Raw genomic sequence first — 18,402 nt, forward strand, 5'->3', positions numbered from 1 at the left:
TTGCAATGGGTGCTTTTACTTTTTTTTTTTTTTAAGCTTATGCTCAAGGGGGTGACTTTTGGAAAGTTTATAAGGATGAGAGCTGGAGCCAGCGTGAAAGTGCAGAGGGATTGGGTTGGGGAGCTGCCAGGCTGCTGGAGGTGTGGAGGATAGGTTGCTCGAGAGCACAGAGCACATCCATGCCCCTCCACCAGGCCCTTTGCATGTCCCCACTGATGTCTTGTTGCACCGTGGGTGTTCCGTGCTCTGACTGAGCAATTTAGTTCTCAGAGTGGTTCTAGCAGAGCCGCTGGAAAAGCTAAGAAAAGGAGCCTCTGGTCTGTAGCCAACTCTGTCAAGTGGCTGACCTGACTCACACATTGCCTGGTAACACAAGGGCCACGTGCATGGGAGGATGCAGAAGGAAGAAGTTGGTTTTTCCCTTACACATACATGTCAAAGAGTCAGTGGCCAGTTCCTCAAAAGGGAGCTGGCTCTGTGCTTGTCCTTCCTGGAGTGACCTTTTACTATTTGATGGAAAATGAAGCACAGGGATGAAAAGAGAGGCAGCCCCAAAGCTAGTTCAGTCACGCACAAACTGGTACTGGGAGCCTCCTGTATGCGGGACACTGATCTGGATGCTGCAGCCACCATAGAGAGGAGCCCTGGATACCATAGGGGAGGGACAATAGAACACTGGTTGGCCCCACGCTGCGCATGCTACTGGTAGTCGGGAGAGACACAATACAGGCACAGAAGGTGAGATAAAGATGACAAGGAATGGAAGAGCCCCAGAGTGGCAGGCTGGGCTGCTGGACCACATGCTCACCAAGAAAGGTGTCACAGATGGGACACTAGCAGAATCTCAAAGGAAGGGGGCAATCAGAGCTGACATCTTGTTCCTTATGCACATCTTCTAGGGGTTTAAGGGGTTCTACTGCTGTGAAGAGATACCATGACCACAGCAACTCTTAGAAAGGAAAACATACATGTACTTGGGGCTGGCTTACATTTGAGAGCTGTAGTCCATTATGGTCATGGCAGGAAACGGGCAGACATGGTTGCTGGAGAATAAGCCAGGAGTTCCACATCTGGCTTGGCAGGCAGCGGGGACAAGGAGAGACACTAGGCCTTGTCTGAAGCACCTGAAACCTCAAAGCCCACCAGTGATACATCTACTCCAAGGCCATATCTAGTCCAAGGCCATGCCTCCTAACTTCGTAAATAGTTCTACTTCCTATGAGCCCACAGGGGCCCATTTTCATTTAAACCACCAAAGGGAGGACTAGAAAGCTGCAGCCCTCTGGTCACATCAGCCCTGAGCTCTGCTGCTCCTGGACCATGCTTCTCACATGTGCTCCACGTTGTTCCCTCCCCAGAGCTCTGTCATTTCAGAGAGATAATGGCATGGATCAATAACCAAGGCTTGGGCCACAGGTGGGAAGGTTTATTCTCCCCCAGTATCAAACCAGAGGTTTCAAAATACATTCTAGGAGCCCTGTGGCTTTTTTGAGCCCATCTTAGGAGTCGACTGCACTTTTCTCATAGCAGTACCAAAATGGTCGTTTGCTTTTCCCAAGCGCATCTTCTTCCAAGGGTGCTGTGGAATTTTCTGGTAGCTTCAGGGAATGTGGCTTTGCAACAGAACAAACAATAAAACAAATTAGGGATTTCCAGCTGTTGCCTAGGAGGCCAGACAGTTAATGGGCTTGAGAAAACACCAAACAAAGCAACTCTTAGACAGTTTTCTATCCTCCCGACCTGACAGATGTTAAAAAAAAAATGGGTTTGGGGCTGGGGATTTAGCTCAGTGGTAGAGCACTTACCTAGGAAGCGCAAGGCCCTGGGTTCGGTCCCCAGCTCCGAAAAAAAGAACCAAAAAAAAAAAAAAAATGGGTTTATTCTTCTTTGTGAAAGTTAAACAGGAAGTGTTTGCGTGTGTTTGGGTATGTCAACTTTGATTTTCAAAATAGCCCCTTGACTTCTGTAGTCCACAGGAACACTGTGAAGGTCTCTGAAGGCCTTCTGTGTCAGACCTAGGCTGTCTCCTAGTTAGCTCACTACACACTCACTCCACGTGAGGCGCTGCCAGATTCTAGAACTGCAAATAAAATCCACTTAAGTTATCTTTTAAGACTTTGTTTTGGGATTTGATTGATTTGAATCTTATGTGTGTGTGTATGGTTTAAATATGTGCATCCTGAACACGTCCACAGAGGTCAGAAGATGGCGGCAGAACCCCTGGAGCGTGGCTTACTGTTACTTGTTAGCTGCTGTGTGGGTGCTGGGAATTGAACTTTGGTCCTCTGGAGAAGTAGCCAGTGTTCTTAACTGCCAAGCCATACCTTCAGGCCCTCGTCTGGTTTTTTTTTTTTTTTTTTTTTTTTTTTTCTTTTTTTCGGAGCTGGGGACCAAACCCAGGGCCTTGTGCTTGCTAGGCAAGCGCTCTACCACTGAGCTAAATTCCCAACCCTTTCCTCGTCTGGTTTTGTTGAGGCAAACACTCATGTACTCAGTTTGAGACTGTCCTCAAATTCACTCTGTAGCTAGGATGACCTTCAGCTTCTGATAATTCTGGCTCTACATCCCGGAGTGCAAAGATTACTGACTAAGCAAGTGTTCTACCAGCCAAACTTCATCCCTGGCCCCCCATTAAGTTTTTAAAACTAAACTCGTCATCGTTTTTAACCATTTGATGACTGTGAAGAAATTCTAAGACCAAGAGTTTGTGAACAGTTAAGCAGAGGTAGCTAATATTAGTTTCTTCCAAAGCTACAAGGGTTACAACTAATGTCCTTTGCTTAGACAGTAACCTCAGTTTCTCGCACATAGATGGCTGGCCATAACTGTATTCTGAGACTTGTACCATGTGTGGATATGGGTGGGGTTTAAGGCCTAACTTGTGTGTCCTAAGAAAGTACACTGAAGTCAATGCCTCGCACCTTTGAAAGTGACCTCGATCACACAGTCATTGCAGATGGACCTAGAAGATAAGATCTTTAGGATGAGTCCCGCCCTATAAGATTGGTATCCTTTTAAAGACAGAGCCACATAGGCCCAAAGACACATAGCAGAAGGTGACTCTGAGGAGGAGACGGCTCTGTGTTGCTTTGAACATCAAATATGTCCTCTGTTAAATTAGTGCTTTCCCCCCTTGCAGTGAACAAAGTTGGCAGGAAAGTGTCAGAGCACTGACTGAGGGTCATTTCTCCACTAACCTCTCAAGGCCCAGATCTGCTGGGACCCCGGAGCTCCCTCCAGATTGCCCTTAAACAGTAGCAAAGACCCACTGGAGGAATTGGCCCATTAGTGGAGAAAAAGAACCTAGAGTCTCCAAGGAAGATTAATAGGCTGCATAAGGTCAGCTTCGTGCTTAATGTGGTTAAATATTAATTTAGCTTCCTTCATATTACAGGGCATGATTTAGAGTCAGGGAGAGAGAGCTGGGGAGCACTGAAGTCACTGGGTGTGTGAGAGGGAGTAGCTCAGAGCCCTGCAGCTTCAGGAGTGCTCACTGTTGCCTTCCCTCCCCACTAGGATGGCTTGCCTTCTTCCTGCTGCTCGACTTCCTGCAGGCTTTCTCTTCTTAGTGCTCTGGGGCTCAGTTCTAGGTGACAAGCTGCTGGTGGTCCCCCAGGATGGCAGCCACTGGCTTAGCATGAAGGAGATAGTGGAGCACCTCAGTGAACGCGGACACGACATTGTGGTGCTAGTGCCAGAAGTCAATTTGCTTTTGGGAGAATCCAAATACTACAGGAGGAAAAGCTTCCCGGTCCCCTACAACCTAGAAGAGTTGCGGACCCGCTATCGCTCCTTTGGGAACAACCACTTTGCTGCCAGTTCCCCCCTGATGGCTCCTCTAAGAGAGTACAGGAACAACATGATTGTCATTGACATGTGCTTTTTCAGCTGCCAGAGCCTCCTGAAGGACTCGGCCACCCTCAGCTTCCTCAGGGAGAACCAGTTTGATGCTCTGTTCACAGACCCGGCCATGCCCTGTGGTGTGATCCTGGCTGAGTATCTCAAGCTGCCTTCCGTCTACCTCTTCAGAGGTTTCCCATGCTCTCTGGAGCACATGCTTGGTCAAAGCCCAAGCCCCGTATCCTATGTTCCCAGATTCTACACCAAATTCTCAGACCACATGACATTTCCCCAACGGCTGGCCAACTTCATTGCTAACATCTTGGAGAACTACCTTTATCATTGTCTGTACTCAAAGTATGAGATCCTTGCCTCAGACCTCCTCAAGAGAGATGTGTCCCTACCTGCCTTACACCAGAACTCTCTGTGGCTGTTACGGTATGATTTTGTGTTCGAATACCCCCGGCCAGTCATGCCCAACATGATCTTCATTGGAGGGACCAACTGCAAGAAGAAGGGGAACCTGTCTCAGGTGGGTGACTCATGGCTTCTGGCTGCATTCTCTCTTCACTGGCAGCTGTGGTTCTTGTGGGCTGCACTCCGTCCTGTATTTGGCATCAGCCGCCTCTCATTGGGAAGATGGTCACATGACCTATCGGTAGGCAAGAGGATGCCAGGCTCAGAGTAAGGAGCTGTGTGTCCTTGAAGCTGGATAAATAGAGTTCTTTGCTTGGCATCAGGAGAAAGTATGATTGGTTCGGTGACCTGGTGATAGTTGCAGAATCTTTGAATGAACCTTAGAAATAATTTGGTCTACAGAGGTGAAGGCTTGACTCAGGGGACAGGTCCAGATCAAAACCTTCTCAACCAGTGCTGTGGCATGTGTATTCCTTGGGTGCTAAGCCAGAGGTCAGCCAACAAAGGTCAGAGGTTCTAGCTTCCAGGGTCTTGCGTTTACATGGTCCACAGCTAAAACAGTTTCAAAGGGATGCTGAGAGCAGCTGTGGAAGAATGAGTGGCGAGATGTACGTGGCTTCAAACTCTCATCACTTGCCCTCTGACCTTTACCAGAGAGAAAGAAACAAGCATCACTTCATGATTTAGGATGTATGACTTATGATTTGGAAAATACTAATGTGAGTTTTGAATTCAAGACTGCTGAAGGGCTTCAGGTCATACCTGTCTTTCATTTCATCTGAGAGAAAGCTTTAAGGAGTCCCCAAGAGCCTGTCTGATTTTTCACATCTGCTGTGACAGGAATGCTTGGAGCCAGGTGGACTCCTGGTTCAACAGGGCTGTGAATATTCTGAATGGCTGATCAGGTCTTGGGGTCTAGCTAAATGGAGGTGCACTTGTGTTTGCCTAGCACATGTGAGGCTATGAGTTCAATTCTCATCATGGTAGGAAAAAAGAAGAAAAGGGGAGAAAGATGTAGGGAGAGAGATGGGAAGAAAGAAAGGAAGGAAGGAAGGAAGGAAGGAAGGAAGGAAGGAAGATTGGTTCTGTGAATTTGTTTAAAAGAAGATATAGGTCTTGTAGGGAGCACAAACTTATTACCTGAGCACTCAGGACACTGTGGAAAGCTGAGGAGTGGATGACGAATTCAAGGCTAGCCCGGGAGGGAGAGAACAGGGAAATGAGGGATGGGGGAGAGGGTGAGCAAAGGAGAGAGAGGATATATCTTCGCAAATAAGTAAGGCCCAGATTTGTGTTTAAGCACTCTCCCTCCCTATCCCCTCCTCACAAATGCTGATTCATTCTTAGCGTGCACTTTTGAAAGCCTGCTCTTTAATCCAGGGCACACACTACCTAATGTGTGGCTTCCCTTAGAATTTGCCTCCTTTTCTTGGAGATTAGGAAACATTTTGGCTGACACTTTCTGTTAATCAGTTATAAAGGCTGGAGTGAGTCCAGGCTCCCACAAGGTATCCCAGCGTGTAAATAGCTGGAGATCTAGCTAACAATTTAGGTAATACCAGGTCAGATGAGTGACTTTAAATGTCTCACACTGTTTTTGCGAATCTTTTCTTAAGTCTTTCTCTTATAAGTGAGATTTAAAAAAGAAAACTTCAGATGTAGTTTGCTTATGATATACTTACTCGTTTAAGGATTACAGTTTAGTGAATTGTTTTTGTCATTTTTCTAGTTTCCTCTCTGTCACTGTCACAAACTGACCAAAAGCAGTTTAGGGAAGCGGTTTCTTGGGCTTCCACTTGCAGGTAACAGTCCAGCCTTGAAGGAAGTCAGGGCAAGAACTGAAGCAGGAGGAGGCAGGCAGGCAGGCAGGAACCCTCTGATGAAGCTGCTTGAGACCTCGCCCAGGCTCGGGGTGAGGTGATTTCTCCCACAGCTGAGGCCTGCCTGCCTGCCCAGGGAAGAGTTCTGTCCTCAGTGGGCTCGGCACGCCCACAGCACAGAAGGCTCAAGGAAATCTCCTGTCGACAAGCCCATAGACCGGTCTGACCTGGGCAATCCTCCCTCAGTGGAGACTCCCTTCTCAGGTGAATTCAGGTTGTGTCACATTAGTAGTTAAGGAAAGCCAGGACAGTTTATGTCTAACTTTTTATGTTCAGATTGGTCAACAATCACAATTATTCCCAGTCATTCCCAAAGACATCCCTTAACCCTAACCCTGGACAACCTTTACCCCATCATCTTTATGAGTTGCCTATCCTGGAAATTTGAATTAGAATTTGCGATCTGTTGTGCTAACTTTCTTAGAATGTTTTAAAAGTTTGTCCATGTTGTTGCATGTACTTCACTTTTGTGGCTGTACAATTTTATGGGTATGAATATCTCACATTTTATCAGTTTAATGGCATTTGAGTTTACATAATACGAATAGTTGCCATTATTAAGAAAAGTACTGGGCTGGAGAGATGGCTCAGCTGTTAAGAGCACTGACCGCTCTTCCAGAGGTCCTGAGTTCAAATCCCATCAACCACATGGTGGCTCCCAACCATCTGGAATGGGATCCGACGCCCTCTTCTGGTGTGTCTGAAGACAGCTACCGTGTACTCATATAAATAAAAATTAATAAAAAAAATAAAAAGTACTGTTATGAACACTTTGGTACAAGTCTTTGCACACAATTTTGGTTCTTTTGCATATATGTTCTGTTAGCTCTTGCCCCACAGTTACCTGGCAATGGCCAGGTGTGCCTGACACTATAAAAGGGGCTGCTTGCCCCCTCCTCACTTTCTTGCTCTTGCTCTCTTGCTCTTATCCTCTTCCCCCTTTGTCCCTTCTCTCCCCATTCCCCTACCCCCTTCTCTCCACATGCTCATGGTCAACCTCTACTCTACTCCTCTCCTTCTCTACTCTTCTCTACTCTCTCTCTCTCTCTCTCTCTCTCTCTCTCTCTCTCTCTGCTCTACTGCCCTCTTAACTCCCCTCCCCATGCCCTGAATAAACTCTATTCTATACTATACCATCGTGTGGCTGGTCCCTCGGGGGAAGGGATGTCTCAGCATGGGCCCACTGAGGCACCCCCTTCCCCGAGATCCCTGTAGAACACCCCCCCTCTCTTTCAACAGTGGCATTGCTGGGCCATATAACACCTGTATGTTTAAATCGAAGAGGACAGTTATGTCACTGTTTTATATTCCCACTAAACATCAATGTTTAATGAACAAAGGGTTCTACTTGCTCAACCTCTTTGTCAACACTTGTTATTTTCCACTTAAAAATTGAAGCCGTCCTAGTGGGCATGAATGTTATCTCGTACCTTCTTTTTTCATTTCCGTAATGGCTTGATAGTCACCATCTCTCCAACTGCCTATTGGCTATTTATTTGCATGTCATTTTGGGGAGGGGGAACACGAAGGGCATTGCATGTCTCTAAGTTGTCTCTGTAGTTGTGGTTGAGTTCTAATGCATTTAGAATGTATGCATTCTAAATATAAACCCCTTACCAGGATCATTTCCTTTGTAGTTTCTTTGTAGGTGTGTGCGCACATGTGTATCCGTGTACGTGAGTGAAGGGACAGTGGAGCTTATGTGGCGGTCAGGGGACAACCTCTCTTCTTTATTTGAATCAGGGTCTACTGTTGTTCACTGATGTGGAGTGAGGCTAGATGGCCCAATAGCTGTGTGGATTCTGCTCTCTCTGCCTCCCATCTCTCTATAGGTATGCAGGAATCGCAGATGCATGCATCCACATCACTTCTAGAGATCCGAACTCCAGTTGTCAGGCCTGTTCCTGTAAGTGCACTCCCCAGGGAGCCATTCCCCCTAGTTTTCTTGTGATTCTTCCCAACACAGCTCTGCTCTGTCAATGTGGGATTCCTTCTGAGGGTTCAGGTCCTCTTTAATATACTTAGTATATTTCACTCTTGGCACCCCTCCTTTAAGGCTTATGCTTTAAACCTACCACCATGATATTTCATGAGTGTTTGGGCATGTGCTGGTGTGGAGGTATGTGCATGCATGTGTGGGCACCAGCAGAGGCCAGAAGAAGGCGTAGACTCCCTGGAGCTGAGGTAACTGGTAATTTTGAGCTATCTGCCATAGTTGCTGGGTCCCAAACCCTGGTCATCTGGAAGAGTGCTCTAAAGTGTTGTGCTATCTCTCTAGTCTACACATTTTAGTTTTTGATGTAATTTTAAATGGGATTATTTCAGTATAAAATAAGTTTGAATTTTATATTACCAGAAATATAGTTCACTCTCCATATACATCATGTGCCCTTTAAACTTGCCGTATTTATCTACGGTTGAAGTTTGTAGTGAACTTCTTAGGATTTTTCTAAATGGAAGATCATGTCAGCTACAAGAAGAGAGCTATATTTCTTTGCAGCCTGGGAAGTCTGCCTATCTATCTATCTATTTATCTATCTATCTATCTATCTATCTATCTATCTATCTATCTATCTATCTATCTATCACTTATTCTTTCCTTCATTCCTTTCTTTTATTCTTTCATTCTTATTCTTGCTGCTTAATTGCCCGGCTTCAGTGCTGGAGAAAGGAAGATGGCCTTCTTTTGCTCCTAATCTCAGAGGGAAGGCATTTAGCATTTAGCATTTTACCATTGCGTGTTAATAACTAGAGACATCTGGTTATATTCTCAGATTAAAACATTGAGACAATTTCTAACTGTCACTAGTTTGCTTTGTATTCTTACTATACAAGGACTGCTAGATCTTGTGAAATGAATTTCTTGTGTCTGTTAAGATCAACACATGGCTTCTTCTTTATTTTATTCTATTCTTTATTCTATAACTAAGCCAACTTTGTCTTCTGGGGACAATCCCACTTATCCCAAAAGGGAGCACATACTATGAGTATGCCTATGGACATCAGGGAACAACTTGAAGGAATTAATTCTCTCTGTCACCATGTGTGTTCTGGGATTAAACTCCAGCAGTCTGGCTTGATGGCAGGCACTTTCAGACTGGGTTTCATCTCAGTAAAACAATCTGATCGTCACAAGATGTCAGGATATTGCTGTCCTTGTAGGCTGAGCTCCGATGCTTTTTCCTCTCTCACTGCTGTGAAGGATTGGAGTCGACTATGTCAATACGTAGGATTTATGATTCCTAAATAAAGCCACTTGACTTCCTTTATGGTAAACTAAAACATTACTAATTTGGCCTTTGTGGGTTTTTTCCTGATACCCAGAGTGAGCGTCATTCCGCGTGTTCGTGGTACCAAATGGTGGTGTTGTATTTGACTGTGGCATACACATGTCCCTTGAACTTTGCTCAGACTTACTGTCATCCCTCAGTGTCCTGTGTTGTGGCAGCCTCCCTTCCACTACTGGTCCCCTTCCCAAGCAAGTTGTGGTTGCTTTGTCTTAACACCTCTGTTTGGTTTGCCACAGACTATCCATTTCCTATCTTCCTGGGTAAATGCTTATAACTGGGATTGCTGAATCCCAAGTTTCCATAATAAATTATCAAAGCAGTTGGACTATTTTATACCTCACAGTAGTTTATCTGAGTTGTGGTTACTCCATTTTTGCTAACATGTGTTTTTAGCAGTCTTTTCTGTATTAGCCATTTGAATTTTTGTGTTAAAGCTCATCTCAGTTACTTTTTGCCCCTCTTTCATGACTGATGATGCTGTGTGCTTTACTGAGCACATCTTCTGATAGGATAGGTTCCTTATCAATTCTTTTGTTCGTGTTTATTGTTTAACATAATTTTTAAATTGTGACGTTTCTTGGTATATTCTAAATATTATCTTTTGTTAGACACATGTTGCCATATTCTTAGGTTTTTTTTTTACTTTTAGAAATAATATTTTCCAAGAGAAAATGTTTCAGAGAGAGAGAGAGAAAGAGAGAGAGAAAGAGAGAGAGACACACACAGAGACAGAGACAGACAGAGACAGAGAGACAGAGAGAGACAGAGAAAAGAGAGACATATAGACCGAGGTGCAGTGCCCGCAGAAGCCATAGACACACCTGATGAGGGTACTGAGAACACAACTCAGTTTCTCTGCGTGAACAGCAAATGCCGAACCATCTTTTTACTCCAACTTAGCTAATTTTAACTTTAAGAAAAAAAAAGTTTGTGTCTTAGGAATATTAAAAGGAGTAAAGATTTGTTCCCGTTTTCTTTTACCTGGTTAATACATAACTAAAGCACCACTGAGGTAATTTAGTGGGGAAGCCCATGTACTGGAAATGGAACCCTCTTTCTGGCCTGTTCCCACCTCTCTCCGAGTCCAGCGGGAAGGTATTTACTGGACATAGATCAGGGGCAGGATGCTCACCCACAACAGAGACGTCTTCTAGAGCGCCACCCTGTGTTCAAGGCTCCCCTGGCAGCCTCCTCCCACCGCAGTTCTGGATGATCCCGTAGACTTGCCTTCTCTCTGCTATTCTTGCGCGCCGCCTGGTGGATGCCTTCGTTTCCTGCGTTCACATGGCTCCATTCCTGAGGATCAGGCAGCTTTTAAATTCATTCTTCCCTCTGCATAACCATGGGTTTAGGCTGACCACTCCAGCTGCTCCTTCACTCCTTTTAAGAACACAGCATGGCTGTGCCACCTGCACCTTCTGAGGAATAAGCATCAGCAGGTGGCACCTCGGGGCGGCGGCGGGGGATGGGGAGGTGGTGGTGTCACAATCCTCTTGCAGACCTTAGGGACTCAAGTTGCAGTTCTTGGCCCTGGTCTGAAAATGCTTTCTGGAATATGAAAATGCAGCCAGCGCCCTCACGTTCTTTTCTTTGGCTCTTCACAGCCTTTTACTCTTCTCCAGTCTAGAGATGCCTCATTTTCCTGTCCTCAATAGTTACCACCCCCTGCCCCCGCCCCCTGTGCTTTTTTCTTTCCTTTTCTTTGGACGCTCCCAAACTCTGTAGCTTCTTCATTTTTAGCTGTCTACAGGCTTACATGGCCCTTCTGTAACCTGGCCTGCCAGTGGCGCTCAGCTATTGTTACCTCTGTCGCTTCTTCCGCTTCTTCCGTGTACTCAGCCAGCCCACATTCCTGAGAGTAGGCCAGAAAAGGCCACACAAAGAAAAGATGTTCCAAAAAAAAAAAAAAAAAAAAAGAAAGAAAATTAAAAAAAAAAAGCAAAAAAAAAAAAAGAAAAGATGTTCCCAGGAGGGCTTCCCTGGAACAGTTCCTGGAGTGACAACAGAGCAGCCCCTGGAGAGGTGTTTGAACCAATCCTAGCTTGCCCTGCCTCTTCAACTATTTGAACAGACCAATCCCAACCTTTCCTCCTTAGCACCAATCACAGCAGCTCCTCTGCCTGACCAAAGGAAGCGCTAGCTAGCCAGGTGGCTTGGGTTGAGCCATTGCTCAGTGATTTGGAGTTCACAAATGGTTCCAGAAGCAAATCCTCCAATCCAAACAACACTAAGTGGACCTGGTGGGCGTTTGTCCTAAGGATTCAAGACAATCAGCTACAGTCTTTGTATGTGGTTGACTCAAGCTAATCACGGAGTGTTGAGTCCGACTGGTGCTGGTTTAGGGGTAGCCTGTCAAGCCGTTTATACAACAGTCACTTTGCTTAAGGTAGGCAACTCAGCGTGGAGATTGCATCAGCTGCTACTGAGGGCATCAGTTCGCCCTATCCCCCAAGCACTTGCTTATTTTCGGGAAATTCTGTGTATCAGAGAGCGTTACCACATTAGTTTATTATTAAAAGCATAGTGATTTTTTTTAATGGTACCCCAGAGGTGTTTGCCCCTAATCTCTAAAACGAATAGCACAGTCTAAAGAGGCTCTTATTCTGTTACGCAGATATAGAATTCTGAAAATGTCCCTCAGTAGATTCATGTCAAGGGTTCTTGAGTTTGTGTTTTCTTCTAGCTAATCCCACCTGTAACAACAGCCAGCACCTGCCAATAGGGTTCCCAGTCAGTATGGGAAGAGAGACTGAAATCTTACTAAACAGGCATTTCAATGCTGTAACAAGTTTTTAAGAGAAATAGGCTAAAGCAGGAAAGGTTGGGGTTGACTCGTGGTTTCACAAGCACCACCAGCTCATTGTAGGCTGATTCCAAGTTCTCTAGACCTTTGGCGACGCAGAAACATCATGCAGACAGGCTCTCAGGGAGTGGGTATTCCTTAAAAGGCAGGCAAGTATAAATGTACCTGTGGAGTGTCCGCCCCTTCACCAGCCACTGACTCAAGAGTGCCACCAGGTGGAGCCAGAGCTTCCAGCAATGCGCCATTTCATGACACTTCAAAACTCCGGGATCACACCCAGCCACTGCCCGGGGGGAGCAAGGCATCGGACGCTGTTCAGAACTCAAGTGCAGCCTGCTAGATATGCAGGATCGGGGTGGAAGCCATGAAATGAAAGGAGTCCCAGTCTCGGGGATTGGAAGAGAAGATGAGAAGTGCGCCCTTAGTGGGAGCAGTGGATCATGGGAGTTGTTCTAGGAAGGAAGGGAGGGAGAAGGTAAGGGTCTTTGAAGATGAGGATGTAAAACAGGGCAGTGGTGAAAGACTGGGGTGGATTTGTTCTGTATCGATTAACTTCAGGACAATTACATGCTGTCCAGTGTCAATCCACTTTGTCAGGTGGCCTGGGTAAGGCGAGATGAAGAAAGTAATGTGTAGTGACAATTTTGGAATCTTGACCTCTTTAAAAACAGAAATATAAGAATATGTTTTTGTTTTAATCCCAGGTATAGAGAGATATGGAGCTGCTCCAGACTGTCCACCATAGCAAATGACTGATTTTCCTCATGCATGGTTTTGCCAGCTGCAGATAGTTTCCGTGATTGTGTGACATTTGGGGTTCTGGGAACTTCTCAGAGGATATATAAATAGTAGGATCCCAGTAGGTGGGGGTGTTGGTGGTTGGTGGTTGTTCAGAGGGGTTGGTTGTGGTTTGTTGGTAGGTGGTGCTCAAAGAAGAAACAAGAAGAAAGAAGTTAGATTCGAGGATTTGAGGATCTCTCTTTCTTTCTCTCCCATCTTGTGTCAGGGAGTGAAACTTAGGGGGATAACAGGTGAGAAAAAGAAGATCCCACAAAGTAGCAAGGGCCAGCCACTCTAATGTTGGAAGCACACAACCTGGTGAGGAAAGTTAACTGCTCAGGGCTTCCGGGAAGTTGGCCGCAGGATTCCTGGTCCACATGTGAGGGCGCACAAAATGTCTGTTCTTGCAGGATGCCCTGCCCTGGACTGATCTTCCGCATGGAAAGCAGCCACTGGCTGAACTTGGGGGGTGTGAGGGAGCCAGCCAGTCCTGGCTTCAGAGGTCAATTCACGTCCCAGAGGATTGGGGTTCTTTTCTTCCCTGAAAGCCTAGACCATTCCTTACACCAAGGTAGAATACAAGTAGAGTTGCTTGGTGGCTTTCAAAAATCCTTTTGCCTAAACACCTGAAGACACTTTTTAAAGAGTTATCTGCTTCCATGTGAGGTCTGCTGCACATACTTCTGATTGGACAGTGAGCCCTAGTGCTTTCTACGTGGCTTTAACAGGTCCTATTTATCCCTGTGACATGATGTGCATATCCCAGCAAGAAGTTACTATGTCAGATCTCTGTTGGTGTATTTATCCAGCTATGGTTCAGGCACTATTCATTGTTTAACAACTTTCTTTTCATTTCTTACTTATCTAAAATATCACCCTCTTTCTTCTAATAGTCCTTGGTATTGAGGTATAGCTGCATGCTTCAAGTTTGCAATGTTCACCAGGAACAGTCAGAGTGCAGGGGGAATACAGAAGCCTGCTAGCCCAGCATTCAGGAGAATAGAGATTTAGGCTGAGTCATATTCCAGGCCAGTCCAAGGCATGGAGCTTATGGGATGGAAGCCTACTTCACACCATTGCTTAGCCTGCTCTGGTCTGAGAGTGCTTTGGTAACTCTCATCCATGACTGTAACTCTTAGTAGACCTTGCTTTACAATCAAGTTGTCTCATTTTGAGTGTGAAATATCTCACTCTATTCCCACACTGAGCAACAACCAACAGCTTCCAAAACCGTTCCCTGATCATTACAGAGAAACCCAGGCAAATGAACCCCAGCAGAGCTGCCACAATTCCTCTTTGTCTGGGGCAAGCTGACCCAGCAATGTTTCCTATCTTATAGTATAGTGAGTGCCCCTTGCGGATAGGGAGGGAGACTTTAGAGAGTTTCCCAGTAGGGTTACAGTTAGAACCGTTACCTTGTAAATCCAAACACAAGGCAGTGCTCAGAGCTCAGTCCAGCCTGTTTGAATGTGGCCAGCAGAGAATGAGGTGACAGGATGAAATGGGTGTACACAGCCTTGTTTTTGAAGATGGAAGAAAACCAGATATGAACTATGATGTCTTCTAAAGAGAGAGTTCTGTTAGCCTATCAAACAAGATCAGCAATGTGTTGGCTAGAAGCAGGATTGAGCAGGCACCAAGCATAGATTTATCCTTTAATGATTAACGTCTGGGAGCCGGTGCCATCCAATGGCACGGCAAGGTTGGCAGGAGATAAGAGGAGGAAGAAACAAACGCAAGGGTCATAGCCTGGTGAGGAAACCTGTTCTCGTGGGTGTCCACTGAAGTGACTATGGGACTCCATGTGACCCTGCAAGGATTAGCTGGGCTGCTGCTGCTGCTGTATGCCCTGCCCTGGGCTGAAGGTGGAAAGGTGCTGGTGTTTCCCATGGAGGGCAGCCACTGGCTGAGCATGAGGGATGTCGTGAGGGAGCTCCACGCCCGAGGTCACCAGGCTGTGGTCCTGGCTCCAGAGGTGACTGTGCACATCAAAGAAGAGGACTTCTTCACCCTCCAAACCTACCCTGTTCCATACACAAGACAAGGATTTAGACAACAAATGATGCGAAACATTAAAGTGGTCTTTGAAACAGGCAACTATGTGAAGACATTCTTTGAAACATCCGAGATTTTGAAAAACATATCGACAGTTCTCTTAAGGTCTTGTATGAATCTATTGCACAATGGGTCCCTGCTCCAGCATCTGAATTCCAGCTCCTTTGACATGGTCTTAACAGATCCTGTGATTCCGTGTGGGGCAGTGCTGGCCAAGTACTTGGGTATCCCCACTGTGTTCTTTCTACGATACATTCCCTGTGGCATAGACTCTGAGGCCACACAATGTCCGAAACCTTCCTCTTATATTCCGAACCTACTCACAATGCTTTCTGACCACATGACTTTCCTGCAAAGGGTCAAGAACATGCTGTACCCTCTGGCCTTGAAGTACATTTGCCATTTCTCATTCACTCGCTATGAAAGCCTGGCCTCTGAGCTTTTGCAGAGAGAAGTGTCTTTAGTGGAGGTTCTCAGCCATGCATCTGTGTGGCTGTTCCGAGGGGACTTTGTGTTCGACTACCCGAGGCCTGTCATGCCTAACATGGTCTTCATTGGAGGCATAAACTGTGTCATCAAGAAGCCTCTTTCTCAGGTCTGTATTTTTAAGCTATCAGTATTCTATGCAGAATATATTTTCTAATGCTGACTTTCCTCCTGGTCTTTCAAAGGACTCTTCCCCTTTTATCATATCCTTTCATAACATAAACTACTAGATTTGGGTCCTTCTGTCTTTATTTTATCTGTAAGTCTTTTCGCCCACATGCGTACAGTGATGTAGAGGCCAGAAGAGAACACCAAATCCCCTAGAACTAGAATTACAGACGGTTGTGAGCCATCCTGGGGTTGCTGGAAATCGAACTCAGTTCCTCTGGAAGAGCAGCTGTCTCTCCAGCCTCAGACCCTTCCATTTTCAATTGGCTACTAGTAGGACTGGTGGCTGAGGTGAGGTGAAGGGTGGTGGTGGGGCCCTACTGAGACTATCCATGTGGCAATATATTGTTTTCCTGAGAGTAAGATTTCCAAACTGGGGCAAGAACAGAGACACCGAGCTGTTGACCTATTACGGAAGAGTTCAAGGTAAATATTTCTAGGTGAGGCCAAAGGAATTTCAAATTGCAGTTGTTGGTCCTCTGGGCTTTCCTATCACTCCCTAGCATCGCCTTCAATGTCTTTCTTCAGTGTTAGGAAAACAAAACAACCCCACTGTACAGTTCTTTTCCAGCCACGATGAGCTTTAATCTAAAGTATTTCTTTTTTGAGGCAATCGTTACTGGGGTTGCATTCTCGATCACTTTCACAATGTGTTGGTCATTGGTGATTAGGAAGACAACTGTTAATTTCATATTCTACCACTTCGAAGAAGGTGTTTCACACCTCGAAGATTTTTCAGGTGGAGCCTTTAAGGCCACTTCTTCGTGCAGCATTGTCATATGCAAATATGCAAATGAGGATACTTGGATGTCTTCTTTTTTCCTTTTTGTTTCCTGCTATTTCTCTCCCTTTGTTTTGTTCTAATAAGAATCCTGGTACTAGAGTGGATGAGTGGACAGGACAGACTCCTTGTTTAGTTACTGATTTTAGTGGAGGTGCTTTGAGTTTCTCCCCGTTTCCTAAATGTTGGCTACCGTTCTGAGGTACAGACTTTATTATGTTAAGATATGTCCTTTCAATTCGTTGCATCTGCAGGGCTTCTTGCATTAGTGGATCCTAGGTTTTTGCTGAAAGCCTTTTCTGTATCTATTGGTGTCATGATTTGTATATGCTCAGCCCAGGGTGTGGCACTATTAGAATGTGTGGCCCTGTTGGAGTAGTTGTGTCACTGTGCCTGCCTGGAAATCAGTATTCTACTAACAGCCATCCTGTAGATGTAGAACTCTCAGCTCCACCTGTGCCCTGCCTGCCTGGATGCTGCCATGTTCCTCCCTTGATGATAATGGACTGCACCCCTGAACCTGTAAGCCAGCCCCAATTAAATGTTGTCCTTATAAGACTTGCCTTGATCATGGTGTCTGTTCACAGAAGTAAAACCCTAAGACAGAAGTTGGTACAGGTATTACTGTGATAGGCCTGACTGTGCTTTTGTTTGGAAGAATATGGATTCTGGGACTTTGGATTTGGAAAGAGGTGGAATGCTTTAAATGGGGCTTAATGGGCCATCCTAGTAGGAATATGGAAGATTTTGTTACTGAGAATGATTTGAATTGTATGGACCTGACCCCAGAGGTTTCAATGGAGAATTTCAGTATGTGCCCTAGAGACTGTTTTGTGGTGTTTTGGTGAAGAATGTGGCTGCTTTTGCCCTTGTCTGAAGAGTCTACCTGAGGCTAAGGCAGAGACTCAGATTAATTGCATTGACATGGGAAGTCTCAGAAACGCCCATCATAGACTTTGTTCTCTAAGTCTCATAAAGATCATTTTGAACAAGCATAGCAAGCTGAGAAAGGGAAAATATAAGATATATGGTTTGAGTATTAAAGGAGCACCAGGAAATAAAATGGAGCCCAATCCTGTGTTCTAGAAGATAGCAGATTAAGGGAGTGGGACTTTGGGGCAAGTTTGTACCCTGCTAAATTTAGATGTAGGCATGATGGTACACACCTTTAGCCCCAGGAGATAAAGCCAAGCAGATCTCTGAGTTCAAGGCCAGCCTAGGACTGAACAAGTTCTAGGGGAAAAAAAATTTAAATCCAGGCATTTACACACCTTTAACCCCATGAGATAGGCATGCAGATCTCTGAGTTCAAAGTCAGTCTACAGCAAGTTCCAGGACAGCTAAGCTTAGGCGGTGAAGGAGTTGGAAAGCAGAAAGCCAGTGATAATGTAAGAGAACAAGCGGGCCAAGTTCCAGCCCCAGGAAGCAGCAGAACTCAGCAGCTTTGGCCATTTGGCTCTGGTTTTAGAGTCAAGAGGAGAAGGAGACTCCTGGGACAACTGATGATGGTCAGCTGCAGCTGAGAAATTAGTGGCGATTAAGAAGAGACCAGAATCATTGAGGTGAAATCTTCAGGAAAGTGTTTTCTGAGAGCACAAAGAAGCTGTGTTCCAGAGATAGCCAAGGCTGTACCTCATGCTGCAGCTGTACTTGATAATGTGTAAGAGTCACTCAGGTGGTACTGGTTTGGAAGGCATGAAGGGATCATGAAGAGCAGCTGAGGCTTGGCACTGGGAGAGGCCATGGGAGGCCATTGGTGAAGGTGCAGGCTTAGTTGCAGTTGACAGCCAAGGACTGAAGGGGTCATGCAAAGAATTTGAGGCTTGGCACCATGAAGAGAGCCCATGTGAAGCTATTGGTGAAGCCTGGTTGCAACAGAAGACCCCAGTTACTGAAGATGCC

At 45.7% G+C, this 18,402-nt stretch overlaps 5 protein-coding genes and 1 long non-coding RNA gene across 9 annotated transcripts in view; 5 read left to right on the plus strand and 1 right to left on the minus strand.

Annotated features, from left to right (window-relative positions):
• Ugt1a9 (UDP glucuronosyltransferase family 1 member A9) overlaps positions 1-18,402 on the plus strand; it is a 111,259-nt gene that overhangs the window by 50,220 nt on the left and 42,637 nt on the right.
• Ugt1a8 (UDP glucuronosyltransferase family 1 member A8) overlaps positions 1-18,402 on the plus strand; it is an 81,245-nt gene that overhangs the window by 20,206 nt on the left and 42,637 nt on the right.
• The window catches only part of Ugt1a7c (UDP glucuronosyltransferase 1 family, polypeptide A7C), a 68,804-nt gene that overhangs the window by 7,765 nt on the left and 42,637 nt on the right, over positions 1-18,402 (plus strand).
• Positions 1-18,402, plus strand: part of Ugt1a6a (UDP glucuronosyltransferase family 1 member A6a) — a 61,316-nt gene that overhangs the window by 277 nt on the left and 42,637 nt on the right. The window contains 1 exon segment of one of the 2 annotated variants that reach the window (NM_001039691.3): positions 3,517-4,372. In NM_001039691.3, coding sequence (NP_001034780.1) covers positions 3,518-4,372 — 855 coding nt within the window. In that variant the 5' untranslated portion in view covers position 3,517. 2 annotated transcript variants of the gene reach the window in all.
• On the minus strand, positions 1,413-11,507 carry LOC108351970 (uncharacterized). Of its 3 annotated transcripts, XR_015629730.1 has the most exons (4): positions 11,232-11,484; positions 10,560-10,723; positions 2,420-4,902; positions 1,413-1,822 (listed from the first exon to the last, which is right to left on the minus strand). It is a non-coding gene; the product is annotated as an uncharacterized LOC108351970 (long non-coding RNA). The 3 variants fall into 3 exon arrangements; XR_015629728.1 differs by having other exon boundaries at positions 10,560-11,235; XR_015629729.1 differs by lacking the exon at positions 1,413-1,822 and having other exon boundaries at positions 3,896-4,902; positions 11,232-11,507.
• The window catches only part of Ugt1a5 (UDP glucuronosyltransferase family 1 member A5), a 46,272-nt gene continuing 42,637 nt past the window's right edge, over positions 14,768-18,402 (plus strand). The window contains 1 exon segment of the mRNA NM_001039549.1: positions 14,768-15,660. Within this exon segment, the coding sequence (NP_001034638.1) occupies positions 14,803-15,660 (858 nt within the window). The 5' untranslated portion in view covers positions 14,768-14,802.

Source organism: Rattus norvegicus, chromosome 9 (assembly GCF_021556685.1).
Source record: "Rattus norvegicus strain SHRSP/BbbUtx chromosome 9, alternate assembly SHRSP_T2T, whole genome shotgun sequence".
In the NCBI taxonomy this organism is placed as follows: Eukaryota; Metazoa; Chordata; class Mammalia; order Rodentia; family Muridae; genus Rattus; species Rattus norvegicus.